Source organism: Ostrinia furnacalis, unplaced genomic scaffold, assembly GCF_004193835.3.
Source record: "Ostrinia furnacalis isolate ACB-3 unplaced genomic scaffold, ASM419383v2 OfSCF2357, whole genome shotgun sequence".
NCBI classification, from domain to species: Eukaryota; Metazoa; Arthropoda; class Insecta; order Lepidoptera; family Crambidae; genus Ostrinia; species Ostrinia furnacalis.
This window is the reverse complement of record NW_021132596.1, coordinates 621,657-647,390: the sequence shown is the minus strand read 5'-3', so window position 1 is coordinate 647,390 and position 25,734 is coordinate 621,657. Positions and strand designations below refer to the sequence as shown.

The window sequence follows — 25,734 nt, the reverse complement described above, 5'->3', positions numbered from 1 at the left end:
TCTTATGTAATACATTGAACTATAATCTTACTGTCCTAAAATTGTGGTTAGATAATAATGGCATGACTCTATCCGTGCCCAAAAGTTCGGTTGTTCTTTTCTCACGAATGAGATGCCCACCACCAATTACAATTTTTTATGATAATATTCAAATACCGATAAGTAACGAAGCCAAATTCTTGGGTGTTATTTTAGATTCAAAGTTGACAGGACTTTCACATTTCTATTATATTAGTGCAAAATGCGAACGCTTACTTAATATTCTAAGATGTCTGCGGGGAGTATGGTGGGGAGCTCATCCGTTTTCACTAAAACTTCTCTATAATGCAAAAAAAAAAAAAAAAAAAAAAAAAAAAAACTTGTCAAATGATTGCAATAAATAATTTTATTGCGTTTTTGTGTATTTTGTAAATTTTATTCTCTATCAGCTATGAGTTCTACCGCTGAAGAATCATCTATTCCTAAAGAAATGACTTTTGCTGAAAAACAAGCCGAAAGAATGAAGAGACTTCGCTCTCTCCACACAGCGAGAAACGAAGCGAGGTCGCACAACCATCAAGAAGTTGTTGCTGAGGAAGCCAGGAATAAGTTGCCACCTAATTACGAAGCGAAACGTCGCCAAGCAGAGTGGTTGATGGAAGACCAGAAGAAGCGGGAGGAGGCAGAGAGTGAAGGGAAAAGTTACGACAGAGTGAAGCTCTTGAACATTTCTGCAGTGGAGGCAGAGCGTTTGGAACGTAAGAGGAAGAAAAAGAATCCTGATCAGGGCTTTTCCAGTTACGAACAGGCTACAGTTCGGCAGTATAACAGGCTCGTTAAAAATATGCCATCAGCTGACATGGAGCAGTATGAAAAACAAAAACAAAAGTATGGCGATGCATTCTATGGTGGTCCCAATGTGATATTGCATGGAATGCATGAAGATCGCAAAGATGCAGTGGACAGGATGGTGAATGATCTGGAAGGGCAGATTGCCAAGAGAGCTAAATACTCCAGAAGGCGTACTCATAATGACGACGCTGACATTGATTACATCAACGAGAGGAACGCTAAGTTCAACAAAAAGTTGGAACGATTCTATGGGGAGCACACAGCGGAGATTAAACAGAATTTGGAACGTGGTACAGCCATATAGTTCTTGTGCATCTGCAGTGTTTTATTATAAGTTTTAAGTACTTTATATTGTAAAGGCTAATATTACTTTCTAAAAATGTTGTCGTTTCTTTTCTCATACTCTGGAAAAGTTGTTCGACCAGGGCACCGGCCTATCTATTCAAATTAGGACCTTAACTGTCATGTTTTTGGAGTAATATTTACTGTAAATAGTATTTTGTAAGATAATCTCTTGGGAAATAATGAAATTCAAAATATAAACAATTTCAATAACAAGTTTATTTTGATAAATGTGCTGATTAAATAAAAAAAATAGTACATAATATCAAATACATATTTTACATAATGTAAATAAACTATAAAAGCAATGTATACTTGTAAACAGTGTGTGACAAGTTCACTTATTTCCATGATGTACATTTTTTTCTGCTTGACTCAAGTAATTGACTAATTAATACTTGATTACTGTTTTCATTGATTACATTTTCCTATTAAATATTTTATAAGTTTTTCATTTATAGCCCTATCTAATAAATTGTGTATACTTTTTACAATAACTTATTGTTATTTAAAATTGAAGTGTTAAAATTAACACTTAAAATGTATTTTTCTAACAAATAGTAAATTTAATATTATTTCATGTAGGATACTCAGAAGTCTGGAAAATAATTTAAGTTAGGACATTTGATTATCTAAACCAGATTTTGTAATAAAGATAAGAGAGTTTGTATTATGTAAAATGAATTATTATTATAGACAAAGGTATTACTTTCGATTTTTATTAATATGAAACCTTTGAAGAACAGTAAAATGCCCTAGCCTGACTGTTTTTTCAATATTATAATGTAAAGCATTCTATATTTATAGTTGATGCTATACCTACATATTAAAATAATATAATTACGTATTTATATAAAATGAGCACAAGTTTTATACAGAAAGAAATGCTTAGGTAATAATGTTTACATATCATAATAAAATTTGAAGTTTGGAGCTTCGACTAGAAATCACAGTGTTTGTTTTAATTAATTATTATAACTTTATTGCCGTAATCTCAAATTTATTAGGCATTACCCTAATGTGATGTACAAATATTGCGAAATGTTCTATACTTAGATACTTTTTGAGCTCATAAAACTCCAAAAGTACTTATAATGTTTTCAGAGTTCGATTCTTCAGTCAAAAGTTTTATCAGTTTGTTCCAACAAAGGAGTGGAGTCGCGGGAAGTTGCTGATGCTATAATATTATTTAGTTATTTTCTGCGTTATTTTACTTAAGAAGCTCTTAAAATGTGGAGATAATACCCTATTGCCTATTGCAGAATAGAAACAAAAACTAATGCATTGCGTCATCGTGATGCTCAGTAGGTAAGTATTTTATGACCAGTACCTACAATTCATTACCTACCCGCAGACTAGGTAGGTAGGCCTAGGCACTAAGTGGAACCTGAAACGGTTCCTTTTATCCCTAAGCCCTAATGTAAGTATAGGCTGAAATAAAGGTGACAGTAAAAATTTACTCTAGGCCCTATAATTAAAACCTATAGACGCTGATATTACTAATTTGGTGATGGTTCTTGGACCAAGAGTCTTGGTAGCTATTGCACCATCTGTGTATGCTGGGGTGGTCGTCTGTTTCTAATTTGATAATGCTTGATTTCGTCCGAGAATCTCTGCCCATAGCTATTGCTCTTTGCCATCCTGCCTTGTTTTTACTTCATCATCATTAGATAGACCCATCAGCGTTTTTTTCTTGAAGTTGGGGACTGTTTGTTCTGAACTTCTGACATGGCAAACCATAGCGCCAGGTGACTACTATATCATACGTAACTAACACTACGGCTAGCCACGGCTGAGCGTTTTACCAAACCACTTCGTTTGATTCTGAATCATTCTTATTTTGTGCGGAAGTGGACAGTTAAATTGCATTTCAAATACCAAATAAATATAAAAATGTACATATAAGTTGTACCTATCTACTACCGTGTAATAGACTTTTCTGTGAAAAATATCAGAATGCTCTACGATCAACATAGCGGGGGAGAATGCTACTATTCTGATCTGTATGATTCTGAAATATTAATATACCTAAATGGGTGGTCGAGTGATTCGAGAGGTATTGAAATACTCTAATAACTGTAGTCTTACCAATTATGTAAAGAAAATAAACCATTTTCACGGGCAAATCTTGACTCTTTCTCGACCTAACAGTTTGGTGAATAAATTAAATCAATCCCAATGCGAAATATTTGAGAAACAGATTAAATGTGAGAGATTATGCATATTTATGACGTTAGATCACAATATTTCCGTTATTAAAATATAGAGAGACTTTCCATTTATATGTGTATAACTATAATAGATAGTGGATAAGAAATATCATAAATTTATCCAATCCTTGACTGTTTTTCTACGTAGGTATTACTTACACAGTCTGCACTATTAAAAAGCCATATTTATTTGTATTATTGTTAAAATGTATGGGTAAGGCTTACACCCAAATGATACATTTTGTAGATAATGATAAATTTCATAATATCTCCGAATACAATAAAATTAATCTGTAATTTAATTTAGTTCCTAAATTGAATTCCGATACAACTTTGTGTTTACGTAATATTATTTTACCTAAATAATTGGCAATAAAAAGAAGCTAAATGGCGGAAGCAGTTTAGCGACAGTAATCGCTTTTAACATTTTTGAAAATAACGTATATAATTTACAATACAATGTATTGTATAGTAACGTGTTTAAAAAGCGTAAACAATCCTATCCGAAAGGCCAGTGATTCTTGTGCTCAGACAATAAATTTTCGAACGCGAACAATGTTGAAACATCAAAATGTGTAAAATACTTCCTACATCCGTAATTTATTAGTTGGTTCAATTTGATGAAAATAAAATATTATTACCTACAAAAATTTTTAGTATTTCAGCACTAGAATCACTCCTTTCGCATCGGACGGTTTTTTACATGCTGTATACACGTTGCATGTAAGTCAACATCGGGGTACAATTTCCTTAACTTTCTAAAGGTAACTGTATATAAACTTATATGTAATTCGAGTCCTATCCACCTTAAGTGCAGTGTAGAAATGTAAATAACCAGCCGTTATCCGCATTTGGCACAACAAAGCACTCAGAGAGAATAGGAAACAATCAACGTAATAAATATTTATTCGTGCAGGTTTTGGAATGTGTTAAATCAAAATTGTATAACAAAATCAGACTTTTCCGCGTAACTAACTACCAAATGCGAATATCACAGATTCGTTCATCAATTTGTACTACTGCACTTAAGATAGGCTACGTATCATCCGGTCGCCAGCATTCATAATACCCATGAGCGAACAATTTCTGAAAAAGACAATTTCGAATCAATAAGCCAATTGTGTTGCCAGTTTCCAATAATAACAAGTCGATTAGTATTTTTAATGGTAGCGCCAGAAATATTAATTTGTGATGTAGTCCGTGTATTTAAAGTAAGCTTATATAAAATGCGTTTTCCTAATTAATATTGATGAACTTACTCCGCCGTCCTGGCATTAGGCGAACTGTAATTCCGTCGGGCGCTCGAACTGTACAAACAAAAATCTATTATTGCTCGAATGGAGATTCCTGGTTAAGTCATGTTAAATCATTCCACAGACGACAACGTGTTAAGGATTAATAGGAGCAAAAACAACTCACCTTGCACGAGGATAAGAAGCGAAATTAAAATAAGTTTGCTTGCTAATAAATTTATTTATTCCCTGATATACATAAAATTCATCACAATTTACAATAACACTACACAAGGCTCTAAGTACAGTTGTACTGAATACTTTATAAGATGTAGGTAGGGTAAACCGTATAGCTATTGCCCACTTAAAGATTTCAAACACATTGAGATGAAAAATTAAAGAAAGTATTTTAATTATCGACCATTTATGACTTTTTTCTTATAACTCAATAAACTGTTAAACAGAATATTAACACTTTTTAGTTAAAACTTACGTAACTTAGAAAATATTGAAATAAATTTAAAATCCTCCAAAAAGTACAGTCATTGCCCATTACATACACTAATTGCCCACATCAAAGCACAGTAATTACCCAGTATCTTAAAACAAAATAATCAATTTTAAAATGACAAAATAGGCTTTAAATAAACAAAACAAAACATTAAACTTAAATTCTAGTAGTACAGTCTTCAAAATTTCAAAATAAATTGCGTTTGGCCTTATTAACATATTATCAAATATTTCTTGAGCTGATGTTGATGACTCAAAACGGTAGAGACAGAATCATCTACTTCAAAACATAGATGACGCAAAAATTTGAATTTTATATGTAAATTTCATATGTATTTATTTTTTTATCTTCTTTGATATCAGTTCAAGTGGTTACTCAGAATGTTCAATTAGCTGTTGGTTATTCTTCCCTAAAGTTGTATCTATTTCCTTACAATTAACATTTTCATTAATAGATTTAACGTAGGATTTTAATTTTTTGTATTTGCGTTTGAATTTTTATCAATTTTTTTAAGCCAAACCATATTTTTCCAGCAATTCATCTTGTAGATAAATTGTTGGATACATCTTGTACAGCTTCGATTGCTTTTTGCAAATTTTCTATGCTATATTGAACTTTTGGAGTCTTTGGCATACTGAAAATGAAACATTAAAAGCCATTTCAATATTTATGCCTGTAAATTGCAAAACAAGTCTAGCAATGAGCAACTTAAACACTGCTACTGCATGGTGGCAACATTCTAATAATAATTGCCCTGGGCAATAACTATACATTAACATATGGCAATAACTGAAATGATGGTGGGCAATAACTAAAAATGTACAGATTTACGTGCAGTGATTACCCACCGTTAAAATGACCGTTAGAAATCAAATTTTATCAGTTATTTTCATTGATTATGGAGAAAACACTTATAATTTCATTATGACTATACACCATTAGTTGAATATTAAATAACTTGCAAAAAAAATTTAACCTCTAAGCAAGTAATTCCTTAGTAAAATTGTTAAAGTCTTTACCTGTTTGAGTAACATTTTCACCCGTCTTGACAAAATCCGCCATAACTGTTTTTTGTTAGTGTTTCCTATTGTAAATTTTAAATCTACTGTACATTGATCTCGGAGCCATCTACTTAGTAAATTCAAATCTAACTAGAGTGCTTCAAAGTCAGCACCTGACAATATTATTCTTAAAGCGGGCAATCACTACCAGTGGGCAATCACTCTCTGGTTTACCCTACCTATTTAAATTTTACAAAGAATTTAAAATCATGTGTATGACTGTTATTTTTCTATAAAATAGCTACCGTAAAATTTCAAAATGTTTCATTTGTGCACACAAACGTATTGATTTCATTGTGCGGAAGACGAAATTACTAACGAAAATACTTTTTCCTATAAGCTTTAACTTTTAATAAATATTTAAAACTCAGGACATTTAATTTTAACAATATTGCGGAATAATTCCATCCTTATTATACTTAATTGTAAATCTACAAAACCTTAAATAAAACAAAATTTAAACAATAATTTATGTATCTAGAAGTTTAAAAGATGGAAAGACAAATTGCCTTGCCTATCACAGTTAAATTCGATAAAATAGAGCAATTATTACACCTGTATGAAAACCACAAAGTCTTTAGAATAATTCTTAAATAGAATACCTCTAATCCCATGAAGTTAACTTTGATAAGTACACTTGTGAAGAATGCTTGAAATTATTATAGTTATAAAATGATTGTAAGAAATCTTTGAGAATTGAAAATATTTTGATAAAATAGTATCTTATTGTAATTACTTCATAAAAAAAAAGAATAATCGAATCTGAAACAAGTTTAAGTGTTGAATCGCATAGTTTCATTTTAATTAATTTTCTCACTTGCTACCGTGTAAAAAAGCCTCGCACGTGACATTGGCGAAACAAGTGTGTTTACGGTGGCGAAAAACGAAAATTCATCGCCGTTAATAAATACGAGACAAACGAAGTATTGCCAGATACACGTTAACCTGAATATTATTGTAAAATAAATATTTTGAAAATACTTTATCGTGAGCAAAACGGTCTTGTTGAGCAGATTAAAATTTTAACAGGCAATTAAATAATTTATACAAGATTTTTGGCAAGGCGCGATAGTAGTCTTTTAGATGAGATCGTGTGATGTCCCACAATTTGACCAGTCAACAAGTGATGTTTTAATTTCCTCTTATAATATTAAGAATATAAACAATAAATAGTTATTTCCATTTATGTAGCTAATAATTTCACAAAATAATTTCAACCTAGCCTATGAATAAAATAAAAGGAATAAAGTAATTTATGCCTACTATAAAGATTTATGTACAAAAGGCACAAAGCAGCATTCCAATAATATGATTTCATATAACCTTATATGCTACTCGTTAGTTGCGATGTAAAAGCCTTTGTAAATATATCTTCAACAACACTCGCGTCAAGTGGCGACCTTTATCACCTATACTTATTTGGAATGCTGCCTGTAGTAACTCTTAACTCAGAAATAAAGATTGTTAATGAAGTCAAATATAACAACACACATGCAAAGATCCAGCTTGAACACTCAACAAGTACTCAAACAGGTTACATTGACATATAAAACTATAAATAACTTATACAAAGAAAATCCAACAATAATAGTCCGTTTCCGTTGGCATTTCCTTAGAAAGTTAATGCATTCACAAACATGCCAGGGTTACAACGCTAAGCATGTTTCAAAGTCTTCAAAATTAGCCTCAATCGGACACTTGAAAGTTTAAAAGTTTAAAAGTCAGGCACTCGGTAAACACTGAAAAATCACTGAACACTTAACACATAGGCATAGAGGAACTCGGGTTTAGCAGTTGAGTTTTGGTAAGGCACTGAGAAAGTCTTCGAGGTCGGTGTCTGTGTTGGTTAGTTGTTTGTTGGAGCGGATGGATCGGGAGGAGTCTCGGAAGGACCCGAATCCCGAGTCCTGCGTTCTGGGTGGGGGCGTACCTACGATCCGGGGCATCTCGCATTGCTCGCACTTGTTGAGTAGCGGGTGGTTGCGGAAGGTGCAGAGGTGGCACTGCCAGGAGGCCGACGGCTGCTGCCCGGTGTAGATGTTGCTGTAGAAATTGCCGGAGTCGTCTCGCTCCCTCTCCCGTTCTCGCACTGGAATTGTGTTAAATAAACATTTGTAAATACAAAGAACATTTAGTAGAACCTCATCTGAGGTTAGGCCCAGAACAGACGGTGAAACGCAACTGCAAAGAAACTGCAACTGCTAGTTACTTTTGAGTTGCATCTAAGTTTCTGCCATAGCGTCCGTTGAGAGACTACACATGACGCGACCAGTTTGAAAGTTTCAGTTTCATTCATAAGAATCATCAGAAAGTTGCAGTTTCGTTGCAGTTGCGTTACACCGTCTGTTCTGGGCCTTAGTGTGAGTTAACATCAAACGTCGTTGTCACTAGCGAGCGCGATAAAAAATATATGAAGATTTAAGTCTTGAAAGTTTCTACTAGGGGCGCTGTACAATCCGTCATATTTTATGTCTTTTTTACGCAGCCGAAATCGAATGCGTTTGACTTAAACTCACACTACCGACGCCCACTGTAGTCAGGAAGAGTACGCCAGTCAAGTCAGACTTGTTGTGATTTTGTAAATCCTAATAGCCTAACATGCAGTGCAGAACACTGCTGAATATTGCCTCTTTGTTTTGATGAAGTTTAAAAATTGACTTGTTTTCCTACTCTGTTATAATAACAAACAAAAGACAATAAAGTAATAATATTATGTTCTTGAACATTATTATGTATAGCCTGACCAGGAACATNAGGCTATACCTATAATAATATTTTTTCGTTAATTCATGAAAATATCAAATTAGCCCGTAATCCTGAATCCTGATACATAAAGTTAGCCTAATAATTTAACACAGGTACGACTGTACTCAGTGTTGCACTATCAAATGCAATTGACGCGCCTCTATGCCAGGGTTTTTATGTTCCTGGTCAGGCTATAAGTCTACAATCTACATTGATATTGCATTACATGCCTACATCCATATACAAAACCACAAAGAATTTGATCACTGAGCCAAGCCAGCCTCTTTGTGGTCAAACAACCGGTTATGGGAAAAATACATTTCATTGTTATGTAAACAAGATAAACACGTCATATTGCCAATTTTAGCAGTAAAACATAAATGAGTTATTTGCTCAAAGCGGAATGTATAAAATATAATTTCTACAAGTATGTATTACAAAAGATATGTAGGAACAGAATCATACAAAGTTAGATCCCCATTGCATTGGGTCCCCATTCAACATATTATGTCGTAAATCACGGTGACGAAAGCAACAATACTGGTTTTTAAGCAAATATTTGGGACGTAATAATGTTATCGACGGTCGATGGGGCAGCAAAGTTCTGAAGTGGAAGCCTCGCAGCGTGCGACGTCCACCCACAAGGTGGACCGACGACCTCATACAGATCATACAGACCGGTAGCAGAAAGGCGCTGAAAGCAGGCTTCTACCAATCGCGCGATATGGAAATCATTGGGAGAGGCCTATGTTCAGAAGGCTGAAATGATGAATGTTTTCGACAAAAGCTTACCGTTCCCGGTCATTTCTAGCCTCTTAGCCATGGTATCGCACTGGTCTCGCAGCAGTTCGACGTATTCTCTCAACTTCTGCGTGGCAGACGGCGGCGGGAGCGGCGCGGCCAAGATCTGAGTTTCCCGCTTCAGCTGCGCCAGATGGCCCTTCTCCTGGGATAGTGCTTTGACTAGACAATCGAGCCGCTGCTTCTGGCGTTCGATGAGGGAACGATCTGGAAGATTTGTGGCTGTATTAGGATAAAGCTTCAAACTAAAATGACAGTGGGCTGGACACCTAGCAAGGTACAAAGATAGAAGATGGACTATAACATCAACAGAATGGAAGGGACCGAAGGGGAAGAGGAATGTTGGGAGACCCAAGGAAAGGTGGGCTGATGATATAATGAGAGTAGCGGGAGAAAATTGGCTCGACCTAGCCCAGGACAGGAAGAAATGGAGCGGAATGGAGGAGGCTTTTGCCCATACAGGGGTGCCACAAGAGTGAAGACAAATGCTTCTAACTTAATTTATAAAATTGTAAACTTGTGGAAATAAAAGCTTTTTATTTATTTATTATTAGGATAACGCTTGAATATCATCAGGTCATTTGGTCTACTGCAGGTGGATGACCCTCTCTAATTTACTAGAGGCAAATGGTGGATTTGGCTTACACTACCTATGCTGAACTCTTTAGAAATGTGAGATAATGTGTATATTAATCATGGACTTCTGTACAAATTCAAAATGAGTAAACAAATCTCTTAAAGTTTAATGAATACAATTTGATCCATTGTTTTGTTTTGTGAACAACAACAGTGATTTTAAAAAAGTTTTCCTGGTGTGTGTATGACTATGTGCCCTTGATCAGAATGCAGACACTGGGTGACCGGTGAAGGTTTTATTCACCTTGAAACAAAATTGCCAACAGGGGAAGTCCTGTCTGTCGCCATTTATATGGCTCTGCTGATATGGATGAGAGGATGTAATTTTGTGATAGATAATGAATATAATAAAATGTATAATTTACTGAAATAAATTGCAAGTAAAAGAATTGTGTGGAGGTGGATGGGCAACAGATGCAGGAGATAGAGGAGAGTGGAAACAGTTGGAGGAGGCCTTTGCCAAAAAAGGCAGGGAAGCAGAGGAAGTGTCAATTAGAATAATATTAAACTCAATCAATTTTAAACTCTGTATGTCTGAATAAAGGCTTATATAATTAACTAGCTGACCCGGCGAACTTTGTTCCGCCTTAATGGCAATAAATAAGCAGACTTTTTTTTTATTTCGAACGGGATAAAAAGTATCCTATGTCCTTCTCCTGGCTCTAAACTACCTCCCTGACAATTTTCAGCTAAATCGGTTAAGCCGTTCTTGAGTTATAAGTGGAGTAACTAACACGACTTTCTTTTATAATTGTGGGCCAAAAGAATCACAACAACAAAAGAAAATCATACCTGGTGTAGATCCTGGGGGCTCAGGCGCTGATCTGGCCGGCCGAGGAGTCTCAATCCGGGACGGCTGCGACGGCGGCGGGGGCGCGCGGCGTCTCGGCGGCCGCGCCGTGCTCGGACTCACCGTCACCGTCACGTGCCCCTCGAAACCCCCCTCGTCCTCACCCCCGCGGGAATCACGAACCGGACTCGCCATGCTGGAAGTCGGCGTACAAACGGTCAAATTCACTGATGTTATAGCTCTCGGACTATCGTAATCCTCTAACCATGGATCGTCATACGCGCGACTCAAGTCCATATGACAATTCACGTTCACTGATAAATTCAGCGGATACACTCGCTCTTGTCGGTACAGCGGGCTGGGTTTCGCACTTTGACTTTCATGTTTCAGTGAAGGAACGGGGGAAACTGTATGGCTCACGTCAGGTTCTGGCTCTTTTAGTGTCTGTTTAAATGCAATATCTGGGTTTGGTTTGATAAAGTCAAGTGTGTTTGGACGTTTCGGTTTTTCTTGATGTTCCGGTTTCGGTTCAGGCTCCTTTTTGTCTTCGGGCTCCTCCTTTTTTATTGTCTTCTTCTCCTTTCCTTTCTCTAATCTCTCATGTAGATTGCTTTTTATCTTGTTGCTTTTAAGTATTCTGTAATTTGTGCTCTCTGGTTGTTCCAAGTTCTTATCAAGAGGTGCACTATCAGTTGTAGGTCTTTCCTCCTTTACATTTTCATTTGTTAATTCCAAGTCACTTGGAGACTCAACACTATACTTGGCAAAGCAGTTGTCAAGGTTGATGGTAATAGGAGATGTGTTGTTGTTGCTCCTTGGGGTTTCTTCTACTGTTTCCACAACATTCTGGTTGGCATCAGTGTTTACCTTCTTGTCACCGTCATCGAAATCATTGGAGCTAATGATCGCAGTCTGTGGCCCTTGGCAAGTGATGGACTGAATTGGCGTCGACTTGGCAATCTCATGCTTGACTATGGGTTGATTACGACACTTAGATGGCGGGTTGAGCTTGAGCTCGTTAAGCTGGCGCGCCGCGGCAGACGAAGAGGCATGGTAGGCGTGCGTTAGGGAGGCCTTGACTTCGCTGTGGAGGTGAGTCTCGCAGGCTTGCTTGTCGTGACAGTATAACTCGATAGTGTTGGACACAACATGGTCGGGTACGCCGGGGAACTTCTGCTTTAGCTCATGGAACAATTGCATAAGCGATATATTAGTGCAGGCACACGGCGAGGGGCTCGTCGCGCTGTCGGAGGGGGCAGACATCGCCGCCCATCCTAGCGGGACCAAACCGCTCCGCCGCGAATCGTACCTTCACCACTATGCGGCGAATCTCTTCCCACTCATTGGCAAAAACAATCAAACATTTTACTACCCAACTTTACACTGTAAATAACGTCCCGCAGTCGTCGTGACGTCACAAACCTAAAAACCACAATTCTACACAGTTACGTATACGTACCCCGACTTCTGCGATTACTAGCGTTCATGTCTTGTTAATACAAAAAGTACACATGTGACGAAGAAGGACATTTAGCGACGGAAAGTTGCATTTTTGTATCTTTTGTTATCATACCAAAGCAATATTTCGATGTGTTGCAAAATACAACGAACTGAAGCTATGTCCCAATAACAATTTACCAACTCAAAGAAATTATTTTAACACTTTTTAGAGTAACTTACTAAACAGTTTTAAAGTACAAAGGCAATAATTATTGTGCCCAAAAATAAATTAATAAATCGCAATACTTGTCAAACCAATTCTGCCATTTTGGTTAGTCATAGAGTGAGAGGATGTTTTTTTATTTTATTGATTGGAGCTTGGCATATTGTGTAAAGTATTTTGGTTGATTAATGTTATACTTACAGAAAGATCTTCAAACAGTCGAAAACCTGAAAATAAAGAATACAATAGGTACTTTATTGTTAGGAGTTTCATTAGAAAATTGCTGTAAATTGTAATAATTAAGATTTGAATTTGAATGATTTAAAGACTTCGTAGTTTATGGTTCTCACCACATTTCCGGTTGTCACTGTCAATGTCAGTCAACCAGTCAGCTGTCAATTTCTATTGGATCGAGTCTTTGTTTTTCTCTTCTCTTGTATTTTCGAAAAGGAAAAAGGCTGAATTAGTTAATTCTGTAAACATGGTAGACGACTTGAGGAAATATTTGAACCATCTACTTGAAAAGTATGCACCTCTATCCAGTCTAATACCTGCGTTGATGCAAAAACAAGTTGTTCAAAGTTGGTGTTATTTCAGGGTAAATGGACTTCACTGTATTTTGATTACTGACCGTGATGGGGTGCCGCTGGTGAGGTCGGTGACGGAGCGCGCGCCACAGCTTGCCTTGCGACCGAACTTCATCTCCACCTTCGGCATGGCGACCGACCAAGCTAGCAAACTGGGACTGGGCCGCAACAAGACTATCATATCAATGTATTCGAGTTATCAGGTGATTACAGCATTTGTATGTCACAGTGGACATCTTACTTGGAATTCTCATCCATAATCTTGATATGTGGGCGTATTTGTAGATTATCGATGAGTTTTGGTTGATCCGTTTCCTTATTTTTTGTTTTTATTACATCCTTTATTCCAAGAAATCAAATGGATTTCCAAATTTTACATTTTACTTAGCTTATTATTTAACTAGTAATGATTTTTTCCAGGTGATACAAATGAACAAACTGCCTTTAGTAATAACCTTTATTGGTAGTGACAACTGCAACACTGGCCATATACTATCCCTCGAGAGCCAAATAGAACCGTTCCTGAAGGACTTAGCAGCCATTGTGGCTGAGACACCATAAACCTAGAATTTGTTTATATTTTTATATCTGTTTTTTGTATGTTTTCAAGATGTAAATAATGCTAGGTTTAAGGAGGATTCTAGTATAAAAATACATTACAATATTGTCTCATTAAGGCCCGATTCGACCAAACTTTTATCCAAGAATAACTCAATCACAGAATAAATCGTCACTTTTGACATATTTCCCATACTGAAACTGTCAGTGTGCCAGTTATACCAAGAGTTATTCTCGGATAAAAGTTTGGTCGAATTGGGCCTTAATCTATTAATAGAAATAACTAAAATATTATTTGGATCATATGCCAATATAACACTGAAGTTAATTGTAAATTTAGTATGCTAAATCCAGGATGCAAAGACATACTTGAATTAGATTAAGTAATTCCCCAGCTCATTAATTTATGATATAATTATTTTGAAACTTGTATTAACACATTGAACGCCAACGCGGTCAATGTTGTCCGACACTGCACTTTCCTACCAGGCCAAGTAAAAATTTCAATTTTTTTCAATTTTCGTCCATTGTTTTTTTTTTGTTAAATCGTTACATTATAAACATAAATAAAGGAGGTACACTAATCTTGGGAGCCGCGCGGGTCAGCTTATATGAGAATTATTGAAGAAATGCTGTCCATCGGCTCAATACAGAGGTTTGAACATAGGTCTGACTCGCGGTCATCATTGTCCGACGCGGCCCGAACGGAATAGTGCCATTTTTAGGCTGGCAGCGAAGGTGTTAAGTGTAAAATAACACTTTTGTGGCCTTCTATTGAAATATTCTGCAAAATCTCTACAGTATATTGAGAGCTCAGAATCTTTAGTGTGTCATTAACTAGATTCAACTGTAAAGTTGATTTATAAACACTTGAAAATTCTTAGTGAAATGTTAGTTTCTTAAAAGATAAGTTGTTTGAACGTAACGAAAAATTTATAGATAATATTGATTTTAAACTGTCCATATAATAAATACCCCCATGTAACTTGTAAATACACACAAGATATTAATAATGTTATTATAAAATGGGATTAAATAAATGTAACATAATTAAAAACCAATTTATATTTGCTGTGTATTTTATTGATTACTCTATCTTTTGAACATTCTTTTGGTTCATCCATAAAAGATAAGTTTAAAACAATACTATCTTAATGAGTAGGTATTGTTTATTATAAACTGAAATCAAGAGTAATAATACAATCTAAAGTGTCAAGTTTTCTATCTTATCATATTCAAAGTACTCTCAATATTTATCATTAGGTGTCTTTTTCAACTCATTGTAAAGTAGTAAAGTTTAAAAAACACTTAACACCAACAACTCGATACCTAGTGATAGAGATAATTTATTATCTTTCATTTATGTATTAGTTTAGGTGGTAGGAGATGCTATAATATTTAATTACTACGTAATTATTAAGCAATCAAATATTAATCTTGTAGTAGCAAAAGCAATGGAAAGAATCAATGGACATCAAACCATTTTTTGTAGTGCAAGCAACTTTGGGCATAAAATATTCGTTGAACACGGCGCGACGTGCGCAAGAGTATCAATTTCTAATCAATAAAAATATTCAAGCGACAATGTACTTTAAAGTAGTTAATTTAAGAGTTCTATTCGAGTACAGGCGTGATAAGAGGCTTGCCGGAGAGCGCGTTGACTACGTTGTTTGCCGCCAATACGCCCATGTCGCTGCGTGTGCGCACAGTCGCGCTGCCGATGTGCGGGAGGATGACTGGTGGAATAAATATAAATAAATAGTTACTTCTTTTAAAAGAGTAGATGGTACTGGCCAAAAACATTAGAATAGGCCTATGGTGAAGAAGAAAGGCAACTTTTTCAGCATGCCATTATTTTTCAATATACTTACTCGTAGAATGAGGCAACATTGTATTAGGTTTGGATCGGGAACTTATCCACTAGGTTTCCCACTAGGTGGACCGACGATCTGGTGAAGGTCGCGGCAGGTAGGTATCTGGATGCGGGTAGCGCAGGACCGGTCTTTGTGGAAAACCTTGGGATAAGTCTTTGTCCAGCAGTGGACATTATTTGGTTGATCGAAGGGATCACCAGTTTCAATCCAATTAATGAATATTGAGTCTTAGTCCCAGGGGATAGCTAAAAGCACTTACAAATGTTGGGAAGTGTGAGCAGCTTGTGGTCCTTCGGCAGAGGCTCGGGAGTGGTCACGTCGAGGCCGGCGGCGTAGATCTGGTGATTCTTCAGAGCGTCGTACAACGCGTCTTGGTCAACCAAGTCTGTAAAGCATACCCATCATCATGAAGTAACCTTAGTTAGTAAAAAAAATAAAGCTAGAACTAAAGAGAAAGACGTTTCGAAAGGAAGCCCAATAGGTTCAAGTTGAGACATCTTAATGTGATTCCCGACACTGGTTTTCAATGGGAGTCTTTTCGCAATTAAGAATCCTTTTCGCCAAGGCTGAAGAAGCAAAAATTGGAAAAATAAAAAGAGAAAGTGTGTCGAAACGCCGCCCCCTCAGTTCTACCATGTTCTACTCAGTCCGAGTCCCAAAACAACCAGTGTTGTTCAATGGGAAACAAAGAAGTAGGTAGAACACAGGAAAATAAAAAGAGAAAATCACATTACACATAGGAAAGATTTATTTTCATTGTTGACAACACCAAATGAACAGCCGAGTTGTTTCTGCATTGCATTATTTTCTACTTATGAAATGTGTAACCCCATGCTTACAAAAAGTGGAACTTACCCCCTCTGCCAACGTTGACGAGGATGGCGTTCTTCTTCATCTTGGCCAGGGTGGTGCTGTTGATCATGTGCTTGGTCTCACTGGTGAGTGGTACCGCCAGCACTATGAAGTCACTCTGTGCCAGCAGCTGGTCAAGTGATACGAACTCTGCTCCTAGTGCTTTGCCTGTAATTTGACGTTGTACTTACTTAATTAGTTCTGATTTTACCTCTGAACGTCATCCCTAATTAATAATTTTCACTAACTTAGTTACCCTACGTTCGACAGTGAAAAAGAGGGGAAAAAGAAACATTTTATAAGACCATGCACTTTATGCGTCAGAATTGTCGCTTCAGATAAGTAAGGCTAATTTAGACCTACTGAGTTTCTGTCTTTCTTAAAGATTTCAATAGCTTTTATTGTTTTCTATACTAATATTATAAAGAGGAAAACTTTGTTTGTTTGTTTGGTTGTAATGAATAGGCTCAAAAACTACTGGACCGTTTTTAAAAATTCTTCCACCATTCGAAAGCTACATTATCCACGAGTAACATAGGCTAAATTTTATTTTGGATAAAAATAGGGTTCAGGTGCCCACGCGCGCGAAGCCGCGGGCGGAAAGCTATAAATAATAAAGTTATAAGGAATTAAACTACGTAACACTACGTATTTGTCAGCCAATACCTTCAGGCTTCTCCCTATGTCCTGTGTAGACGAACTTGCCGACCTCGAAGCCGGCCAGCCGCTTGACCACCGCCTGCCCGATGCCTCCCAGCCCGACGATGCCCACGGTGCTCCCACGCACATCCTGTCCTAGCACTTTGTTGAAGCCGATCTCCCATTCGCCCCTGAAAAGTTATTAAGGATTTATAGAGATTGAGGGTAGTCTGCTAATTTTAGGGGTTAAGTGTCATCGCATAAGTGGCATAAAGCATCTATGTTGATTGTAGCCCACTATGATCTGATTCTGTAGGTAAGTAATCGGTGGAAGTTGTAGGTGGTGTAGGTGTGGTGGTGGTATTTCTGTGTCCTCCACTAGGCCAAGTTAGTACTAGGCATAACAGTACCGGAAATAGGCAAAAGACGAGAAGAAACTGGGAAAATTGCAAACGTTAGGAAAAAAGGATTCTATGTAACTTAATTAAGATGATCAAACTTATAAGCAAGTTAAAAATAAACCAGTCTTACCTGCGCACTTGATCCAGGTTTTCAGTGAACCGGCGAGCCGCACCCAGGATGAGTCCGACAGCGATCTCAGCGACAGCAGGGCTCAGAACATTCGGTGTGTTCGCGAGCTTGATACCACGTGCCTTCAGCTCGTCTAGGTTGCAATGGTTGTAGCCGGCTGATGCAGTAGCGACCACTTTGAGGGATGGACCTGAAGAGGTCGAAAAGCATGATGATGATGGGCCAGTGACGTCATGAGTAGGTCCTAGGTGACTGAGACGGATCACGTGAAAATCGACCCTCTGTCTTCTTCCTAATAGCAACCTGAGAAAGTGGAGGATATAGCGAGTGTTCTTGGCGCATGAGACTGATGACGTCATTTTAAAAAAAACCCAGTCTATGGCCTACTTTCTAAAAAAGTCCGACATAAAAGACAGGGCGAGCAACATTAACGTACTCAATACTCAATAATATACGTTTATTGCTTCCTATTCGGTAATAACGAATTAAAAGCAGAAGCTCGCTTCCACTTTCTGATCATCACTTACCATCAGGTGAGATACATGCGAAGAGCTTACTCTTTGTGGATAAAAAAAAATGAAGCGATACTTGGTGAGCACCTAACAAGACTCACGAGGGGTTGCTAGTAAGATGGTGTAGACCTTAGATCTACGTCTACATTATGGACGTTGTGGCACCTAAACCTATGCTATTACTATTTACCAGCTTTATCCAGCAACTCCTTGGTGATGGGGTGATGTGACACCCACACGAGTCCGGAGCATCCTGGGATGAGGTTCAGGAGTTCCTCTTTGTTCTCGGTGATGCCCTCTTCCCCGAAGTGTATGAAGCGGCTTTGAAGAACTGTGAAACTAGACAAACAGTGGAGCAGTTGTAACATTCATCATAATTTGCTAAACAAAACATTTATTTTCTTTAATTTACTGAATTTTTTTATTTTCGTTAAAATTATTTATTTTGATAATTTTCTAAGTCGAAAGCATCAAAGAAGTCCTGTTTTAGATATCAAAATTGCCGTAATCGCTGTAAATCATTTATTGTAGGTAGCAACATTATAATAAAACAAAGGATTTGATTTGTCTGTCTTATCTGTGCATTCGACAATAATCTACAAAGAATCCAAAATCATGTTTTTAGAAGCCGTACTGATGTTAAATGATTAAATAATAAACTATAATAAATCCCACTTACTGTTTGCGTAAAACTTCCAGTCCACTTTCAGGGAAATCGTTGGAAGACACCAGAACCTTGAGATTGTTCGTCATGGTTGTGTTCTCGCCGAGGGCCGGCAAAACATGAATAACCGCGAACGTCAGTGTCGCGATAAACGAATTACGTAACATATCGGTCGTGTTTATCTACAATCGACTGATAAAACTCTATTGTACTACAAGTCACAACTAAAATCTAAAGTTAACTGAGACTTAACCGTCTCGAAATTGGCGAGCGAAACTAACTAGCCACGTCCAGTTACTTAAACTAAATGTAAACGGGTTACTACAACATTCTTATCGGTAGCGGTTCTTTAATAATTATTACCTATTTGCCTTGAACCTGACTTACGTTCGATTCGATACTGGAACAAGATTAAAATAGAGTAGGTAATGAGGTTCAATCAATTTAACTGGACTTATTAATCACTATTAGTTCTTCCATAGAGTGGTTTGTACAGATTTTGGATTATATCTAGGTTACTCGATACCAAAATTGGTAAAGAAGTAGCAATTAAGTAGACGATTTTCCGTAGATTATGTCTATCTGAAAAATATATCATTTTATCATATCAAAACCCAATACTACGGTCATATTACGAATTATTTGATAACGTTTTACTGTGCTCAAGGTCAGTCAGTGATAAATATAATGTGAATCTCTACATTAAGTATACTGTAGATTTTTCTCGAGACACCTCGGCTCCTGACACCTGGCACAGTGGTCTATATTTAAGCTAGACAGTCATTAACTATTAAGAATCTTTTTGGATATAGGTATTTAACCTAACCTAACTGCTGGGAAAACACGCGTAGAAAAATATTATAAAAAAGTAGTTAGGTAGTTAATTATATTTAGATACTTAACAAGTGTGTATGTAGTACCTAAGTAGGTAGATTAAATAACACGAGGTAAATATAATTTGTATAATAATTTACGACACGACTACATTACGTGATATTCATAATACAGGATGATTTTGAACTAATTTTGAGGACAAAGGTCACTTTCAATAAGTATTGAGAACAACACCTTGGAATTATTACAATTATCACAAAATAGTACCAATACGGTACCTCAATACCTTTGTATTATTTTAATTATCCTATTAGTAGCACGTGGATATTCAGAAGCACGGGTACTTCATTGGTTTGCCATTGAAGGCATTGAGGATGTTTTCGGCCGAAACGATGGCCATTTGGTTCCTAGTTTCAGTGGTTGAGCTGCCCAAGTGTGGGATGATAACTGAAACAAGAAAGGAAAAACTTTTTAATATGAGAATTAAGTATGTTCGGCTCTGTCTGACTGATGTAAGACCTATGAGTCGTCAGATTGTGCATCAGGCAATTAGTCTACCCCAAGATAATAAGTTGGCAAAGAGTTTAGAAGTCTAGTTAAAGATTCTGGATATACCGGAGTTGCAATGGTGGGTGTGGGAACAAGTAAGATTAAATAAACTCACTTGTCCAAAAATTTTGTAAGGTTGCCAAGCTAGAGTTACGACAAAAGTAACATAACTCATAAAAAGAACAACACTTACAGCAGTTTGGCAAAGAAAGTAAAGGATGGTCGTTTGGTAGCGGCTCTGGTTGGACGACGTCCAGTCCTGCACCGAAGATTTGCTTCTCTTTCAACGCTACATACAGCGCTTCCTGGTCAACTAAGCCTGTAAACAAAGATTTTAACAGATAATATTTCTTGTTATAAGTTAGTAGGAAATACCCAATATATAATAATTTCTATAACAATATGCAATTGCAAACTTTCGAGAGTGGGAGGATGAGAGGCATTTCAATCGGGATTATGCAAAATCGTTCAAAAACTAACTGCTAGTATGATGTTCATTGATTCCAATTCTGTAATTACTTACATTATTCTTAATCCGGTAACATCTTGTAACCATTGTAACTAAGTTGTAAGTTTTGTAACGTCATTGTAAGGCCCAGAACAGACGGTGAAACGCAACTGCAATGAAACTGCAACTGCTAGTTACTTTTGAGTTGCATCTAAGTTTCTGCCATAGCGTCCGTTGAGAGACCACACATGACGCGACCAGTTTGAAACTTTCAGTTTCAGTTTTATTCATCAGAATTATCAGAAAGTTGCAGTTGCGTTTCACCGTCTGTTCTGGGCCTTAGTCTTACCTTACCGGTCGTTATGGAAAGCCTTGGGGGAGGTCCCCATTTTGCGAACTCCACATTATGAGACATCCCCGTTCTGAGAAGTCCACTTTTTGAGAAATCCCCATTAAGCTACTAAAGGCTTTGTCCAGCAGTGGACGTCATTTGGCTGAAACGAAACGAAGTCTTACCTCCTCTGCCAATGTTGATAAGCACCGCGTTTTTCTTCATCGTCTTTAAACAGTCAGCATTGATCATGTTCTTAGTCTCGGGCGTCAGTGGACAAGCCAGGATTACGAAGTCACTTTCTCTCAGCAGTTGTTCTTGGGGCACTCTTTCGGCTCCTAGGGCCTTCGCTATAAAATATATTAAATCCTAGTTAATTTAGCATGAGGGTAATTTTCAGAGAAGATTTCACCAACATAAAATGTACAATCAGATCATCCTGATCAGGTCAGGTCAGGGTGAGATCAGGTCACTGTTTTCTTATGAGAAAGACTTACTTGCCACTGCTTTAAGCAGTTTTTGCTTTTTCAAGAAATGTACAGAAACGATTCGTCCATTCCCACAGTTTCTCCAATGTTTAAGTGCTCTATTTTGGAATGGTTCATGAAGAATATTTACCTTCGGGTTTGTCAGTTCTCCCGCAATAAAGGAACTTGCCGACGTCGAAGCCCTTGAGCCTCCTGACGATGGCCTGCCCGACGCCCCCGAGGCCCACGATGCCCACGGTGCTGTTGGCTATGTCAGTGCCCAGCATCCACTGGACACCATACTTCCATTCATTTCTGCAGAAAAAGAAGTCAGCTACATGTTAGATGTTAAGATGTTATTATTGAGATGTGATACAGACCTCTTCTGCTTTTCCTGTTCTTTGGTTGGTTACTATGCTATAGCCTTGTCTTGTGCAAAATAATAAATAAATAAATAAATCTTTGGACAATTTCACACATCGCCAGCTAGCCCCAAAGTAAGCAACTTAATGCTTGTGTTATGGGTGCTAGCTTAACGGATATACTACTTACATATACTTTTTTTTTTTTTAATACATACATATTATACATAGTAACACCCAGACCCGTCACAGAAATTAAAATTCATCATTTCAATTTCTGCCCGGCCGGGAATCGAACCCGGGACCTCTTGGCATAGTAGCACGTTCTGAACCACTACACCAAACGGCCGACTAAAACATGGATGTAAAAGAAATAAAAATAGCTCCTTAGTATAAAGTCTGGGCTGTGAGCACGTAGAATTTTGTCCAATGACCCCAAGCTTCCCATCCTTATCACTCGCGCGTAATTATATTGCTGTCGCGACTGTGCGACGGGCGCCCGCAGTGAGTGTTCGAGCGCGACAGCAACATAATATTTACTCGCGAGCGGTAAGGATGGGTAGCTTGGGGTCATTGGACAAAATTCTACGTGCTCACAGACCAGGCTTTAGAGTTCTCTGATTTATGAAGGTCCATCTATCTTCATGTAACTCTACATCTTTTCATTCTAAGGTAATAATCGACAGCATCTGAATTGTGTTAATTTTAAAAGATTTATAATAAAATTGGTTTATTACGATAGCACCAATTCGGATCAAGACAATTTTGCGTCATAGAGATACGTACGTGACATACTTGTTTATCTTAGCGTATCATTTCATAAATACATAATGATGTATTCTTTTAAGCCTTTATTACATATTTTATAGTGCTTATCGCAACGCGGAGTTTTTGATGGACATATGATTTTATACACCCCAGACAGTCAAGGTCAATAGGAATTTTTTATTTGACATCATCATTATTTCTGCTAATGGCAGTTCACTCCTATCTCCCGCTTTCTTATCTATCGGTATATCGATATTATCTACACATCGCGTTTTTTGACAAGATAGAATAACGATTTTTTACAACGATTTTTTTCCATGCTTTTATAGGTAGCTGATTTCGTCCGTGCAAAACTAAGAGCGCTTTTCTGTAATCAGCGTTGGCTCTTGTCATTAAAATGAGAGATGAGTGATAAATGCACGTTGCATTGTGCAAACCTGTTTAGTTCTTCAATTCCTTCCTTGAATCTCCTGGCTGCGGCTATGATGAGCCCCAACGCGATGTCAGCCACGGCGTTATCCAGGACTTGAAGAACATTGCCCAGGGGGATGCCCCGCTTTTGTATTTCTTTTACATCCATGTTTTCCACGCCCGACGACATCGTTGTTACGGCTTTCAGTTGGGGACCTTTGAATGAAACATTGTTTTCGTTTATGAATAATTTGATATTTGTCTAAAATGCTTTAATATTCTGCGTGAGTATCCAACAATAGAACTGAGAGAAAGTAACGTCAGTTACAGATTCGTCTCTCCCTTTTTTGTTGTTAATTAATCGGTAAAGTAATCGGGAAACTGTATCTGTTGGAAATGTTTTAAATGAGCTACATTGTCTACAAGCATTGAGATTGATATGAATGCTGTTTACCATTAAACCGACTCCAGTTAAGTATGTAGTTTTTAACAGAAACAATGGTAACCAGAGCTTTTGTTGTATCGGGCTCGGCGTACTACTCGTACCTACAGGGTAGGTACAGACCCAGATATCATACCGATAAGTAGGTACTAAGTGAGTACATGAATAAATTAAGCCTAGGCGCAGACCATCGATTTTTCGACGGCCGATAGTTTAGTCGGGCAGTCATGTATGGAAGTGCGCACATTACAACGATTTGATTGGGCCGATTCTTCATACAAATTAAAATCGGGCCCAACTATCGGCCAACTAAAAATCGGCGGTCTGCGCCTAGTCTAAGAGTTTATTAATTTATGGAGAGTAATAATATACATATAATAACTTCACTAAAATTCAAAGTAACTGAAAATATTGGGGAAAACCCCCAGTTTTTCGTCCAGAACCACTTCGAAGCTAAGTAGAGTTTTAGAGGATAACATTATAGGTTCTTTTCTGACCTGCCAAATCCATAATCTCGGCGTCGAACCTGTGTCTTGTGTTCCAAATAATGCCATCGTAGCCGTTGATGTTCTTCTTTATTTCAGGTAAGCTTTCAGGTTCGTGGTCCATGTAAGGTATTACGGTCGTTTTAACTCCTCTGGAATTACGAAAATTGTTTATTTACTAAAGTTATGTGTAGGTAAAAAATATGGTTAATGCAATAAATAATCATTTTGTGGAGCTCCTTTTGAGTGGATTGTTAACTAGATTTATTTTAATGAGGATAGGATTCATAATGCCTGTATCCGGTAAAAACCGCACCTCTTCCTTGCACGCTCTACTTATGTAGGTAGACAGATAATGTATTTGTTTAATAGATATTATTACATAAAAGTCTTTTAAATACTGTAGCTGCAGCACTTAGTACATTACATTAGAGTAACATTATTAAGAGAAGAATAACTTTAAAACGGGTACTTTCAAACTTTATTTCGACTCTATGTTCGAAACTAAGTAGGATTTAAAACGCAGCATTGAAAATATATTATTTCCATGTTTTGTTAATTAAACTACGCTTAATTAAATAGTTAAAAACTTACTCCTTTTTCAGAAAATCCAAACTAATACATTACATTACAGTAACATTATTAAGAGAAGAATAACTTTAAAACGGGTACTTTCAAACTTTATTTCGACTCTAAGTTCGAAACTAAGTAAGATTTAAAACGCAGCATTGAAAATATATTATTTCCATGTTTTGTTAATTAAACTACGCTTAATTAAATAGTTAAAAACTTACTCCTTTTTCAGAAAATCCAAACCAACCTGCGGGAAAGTTTTGTTTACAACAATAACTCTTTTTAACGACATATTGATTTATAAGCGTTTTCAAAGTCAGTTTCACTTATTATTTAATGAGATAACTAGTAACTTCTGTCTACTTTGAACTAAATTTAGCAGCGGCGTGTGAGATATTTAAATTGTGTAAAAAAACACGCGTGCGTCCTCGACCGTGCGTCGCGAACGCTATACCTACACAGATACAAGTGTTACTGGTACAACACAGCTATACATTGTCTGATTACGTCATTCTTAAACGTAATTGGTGGAATTAGTTTTGGTATGATGATAATAGTTCAGTGGAGTTGTTGTAGAGTTTGTAGTAATTAGGTAGTCGGGTTGCATTTAATGAAAGGCTCATTTGGACATCACGAACAGGTGATCTCTTTATTGTATGTTATGTCATTTCGTCATTCTATCTGTGTATCAAGGCCACACATATCTGTGTATCAAGGCCATTGTTATTAATTTATTTGAATGAATGAATGAACAGAAGCGACATCTGAAGGGATATTTTACAACTAAGTAAAAAGTGTAGAGTTGTGTCCGTGGTTGCGTGCAAAGAGCGTTAGAGCGTGTCAAATCTCTTTAACGTGCTCTGATAACACCATCTTGTGTGTAGTAGACAAATAGTTTGACGCTATTGCCATCTGTCGGTGAGTAGAATAATGATAGTTCAGATTGTGTAAAAAAGAAGAGAATCAGACTTGATGACATGGCGTAGAACAGACTATCCAAGTCCAATAGGTTGATTATGACGACC

At 37.0% G+C, this 25,734-nt stretch overlaps 5 protein-coding genes and 1 long non-coding RNA gene across 9 annotated transcripts; 2 read left to right on the top strand and 4 right to left on the bottom strand.

Annotated features, from left to right (window-relative positions):
• The first annotated feature begins 362 nt into the window (after positions 1-362).
• Positions 363-2,082, top strand: LOC114355151 (pre-mRNA-splicing factor Syf2). The gene has a single exon (XM_028307837.1). It carries the CDS (start codon positions 431-433, stop codon positions 1,133-1,135), a length of 705 nt encoding a protein of 234 aa, XP_028163638.1. The 5' UTR covers positions 363-430; the 3' UTR covers positions 1,136-2,082.
• Positions 2,083-2,686: 604 nt separating this feature from the next.
• On the bottom strand, positions 2,687-4,951 carry LOC114355153 (uncharacterized). Its single transcript, XR_003656088.1, has 2 exons — positions 4,643-4,951; positions 2,687-4,469 (listed from the first exon to the last, which is right to left on the bottom strand). It is a non-coding gene; the product is annotated as an uncharacterized LOC114355153 (long non-coding RNA).
• Positions 4,952-6,382: 1,431 nt separating this feature from the next.
• Positions 6,383-12,937, bottom strand: Tab2 (TAK1-associated binding protein 2). Of its 2 annotated transcripts, XM_028307834.1 has the most exons (4): positions 12,840-12,937; positions 11,162-12,581; positions 9,725-9,940; positions 6,383-8,276 (listed from the first exon to the last, which is right to left on the bottom strand). In XM_028307834.1, exons 2-4 carry the CDS (start codon positions 12,420-12,422, stop codon positions 7,975-7,977), a joined length of 1,779 nt encoding a protein of 592 aa, XP_028163635.1. In that variant the 5' UTR covers positions 12,423-12,581; positions 12,840-12,937; the 3' UTR covers positions 6,383-7,974. The 2 variants fall into 2 exon arrangements, with proteins under 2 accessions (XP_028163635.1, XP_028163634.1); XM_028307833.1 differs by having other exon boundaries at positions 11,162-12,899.
• Positions 12,938-13,196: 259 nt separating this feature from the next.
• Positions 13,197-14,306, top strand: Lamtor3 (Late endosomal/lysosomal adaptor, MAPK and MTOR activator 3). The gene is made up of 3 exons (XM_028307838.1): positions 13,197-13,347; positions 13,420-13,612; positions 13,830-14,306. Exons 1-3 carry the CDS (start codon positions 13,304-13,306, stop codon positions 13,968-13,970), a joined length of 378 nt encoding a protein of 125 aa, XP_028163639.1. The 5' UTR covers positions 13,197-13,303; the 3' UTR covers positions 13,971-14,306.
• A 595-nt stretch (positions 14,307-14,901) lies between these two features.
• LOC114355150 (glyoxylate reductase/hydroxypyruvate reductase) lies at positions 14,902-19,399 on the bottom strand. Its single transcript, XM_028307836.1, has 7 exons — positions 19,055-19,399; positions 18,566-18,714; positions 17,864-18,053; positions 17,360-17,523; positions 16,697-16,861; positions 16,101-16,226; positions 14,902-15,703 (listed from the first exon to the last, which is right to left on the bottom strand). Exons 1-7 carry the CDS (start codon positions 19,204-19,206, stop codon positions 15,582-15,584), a joined length of 1,068 nt encoding a protein of 355 aa, XP_028163637.1. The 5' UTR covers positions 19,207-19,399; the 3' UTR covers positions 14,902-15,581.
• Positions 19,400-20,169: 770 nt separating this feature from the next.
• Positions 20,170-25,172, bottom strand: LOC114355184 (glyoxylate reductase/hydroxypyruvate reductase). 3 transcript variants are annotated; one of them, XM_028307887.1, is made up of 7 exons: positions 24,931-25,172; positions 24,149-24,288; positions 23,236-23,425; positions 21,820-21,983; positions 21,387-21,551; positions 20,616-20,741; positions 20,170-20,320 (listed from the first exon to the last, which is right to left on the bottom strand). In XM_028307887.1, the coding sequence occupies exons 1-7, from the start codon at positions 24,999-25,001 to the stop codon at positions 20,202-20,204; spliced, it is 975 nt and encodes a 324-aa protein (XP_028163688.1). In that variant the 5' UTR covers positions 25,002-25,172; the 3' UTR covers positions 20,170-20,201. The 3 variants fall into 3 exon arrangements, with proteins under 3 accessions (XP_028163688.1, XP_028163689.1, XP_028163690.1); XM_028307888.1 differs by having other exon boundaries at positions 24,957-25,056; XM_028307889.1 differs by lacking the exon at positions 24,931-25,172 and adding an exon at positions 24,731-24,746.
• Between the last annotated feature and the right edge of the window lie 562 nt (positions 25,173-25,734).

What these genes read in the sequence shown, in the direction of transcription:
- Tab2 (XM_028307834.1), bottom strand. Translation starts at nt 12,422, where the DNA reads ATGTCTGCCCCCTCCGACAGCGCGACGAGCCCCTCGCCGTGTGCCTGC. An exon ending in GCCCCCAGGATCTACACCAG is followed by an intron (nt 9,941 to 11,161) that starts GTATGATTTTCT and finishes CAAATCTTCCAG; the next exon opens with ATCGTTCCCTCATCGAACGC. An exon ending in GCTAGAAATGACCGGGAACG is followed by an intron (nt 8,277 to 9,724) that starts GTAAGCTTTTGT and finishes ACACAATTCCAG; the next exon opens with TGCGAGAACGGGAGAGGGAG.
- LOC114355184 (XM_028307887.1), bottom strand. Translation starts at nt 25,001, where the DNA reads ATGTCGTTAAAAAGAGTTATTGTTGTAAACAAAACTTTCCCGCAGGTT. An exon ending in GGAATTGAAGAACTAAACAG is followed by an intron (nt 21,984 to 23,235) that starts GTTTGCACAATG and finishes CTTTTTCTGCAG; the next exon opens with AAATGAATGGAAGTATGGTG. An exon ending in TATCAACATTGGCAGAGGAG is followed by an intron (nt 20,742 to 21,386) that starts GTAAGACTTCGT and finishes CTTTGTTTACAG; the next exon opens with GCTTAGTTGACCAGGAAGCG.
- LOC114355151 (XM_028307837.1), top strand. Translation starts at nt 431, where the DNA reads ATGAGTTCTACCGCTGAAGAATCATCTATTCCTAAAGAAATGACTTTT.
- LOC114355150 (XM_028307836.1), bottom strand. Translation starts at nt 19,206, where the DNA reads ATGTTACGTAATTCGTTTATCGCGACACTGACGTTCGCGGTTATTCAT. An exon ending in GGAGTTGCTGGATAAAGCTG is followed by an intron (nt 18,054 to 18,565) that starts GTAAATAGTAAT and finishes CGACCTCTTCAG; the next exon opens with GTCCATCCCTCAAAGTGGTC. An exon ending in GCTCACACTTCCCAACATTT is followed by an intron (nt 15,704 to 16,100) that starts GTAAGTGCTTTT and finishes TTATTCCACCAG; the next exon opens with TCATCCTCCCGCACATCGGC.
- Lamtor3 (XM_028307838.1), top strand. Translation starts at nt 13,304, where the DNA reads ATGGTAGACGACTTGAGGAAATATTTGAACCATCTACTTGAAAA. An exon ending in TTGAACCATCTACTTGAAAA is followed by an intron (nt 13,348 to 13,419) that starts GTATGCACCTCT and finishes GTGTTATTTCAG; the next exon opens with GGTAAATGGACTTCACTGTA. An exon ending in CAATGTATTCGAGTTATCAG is followed by an intron (nt 13,613 to 13,829) that starts GTGATTACAGCA and finishes GATTTTTTCCAG; the next exon opens with GTGATACAAATGAACAAACT.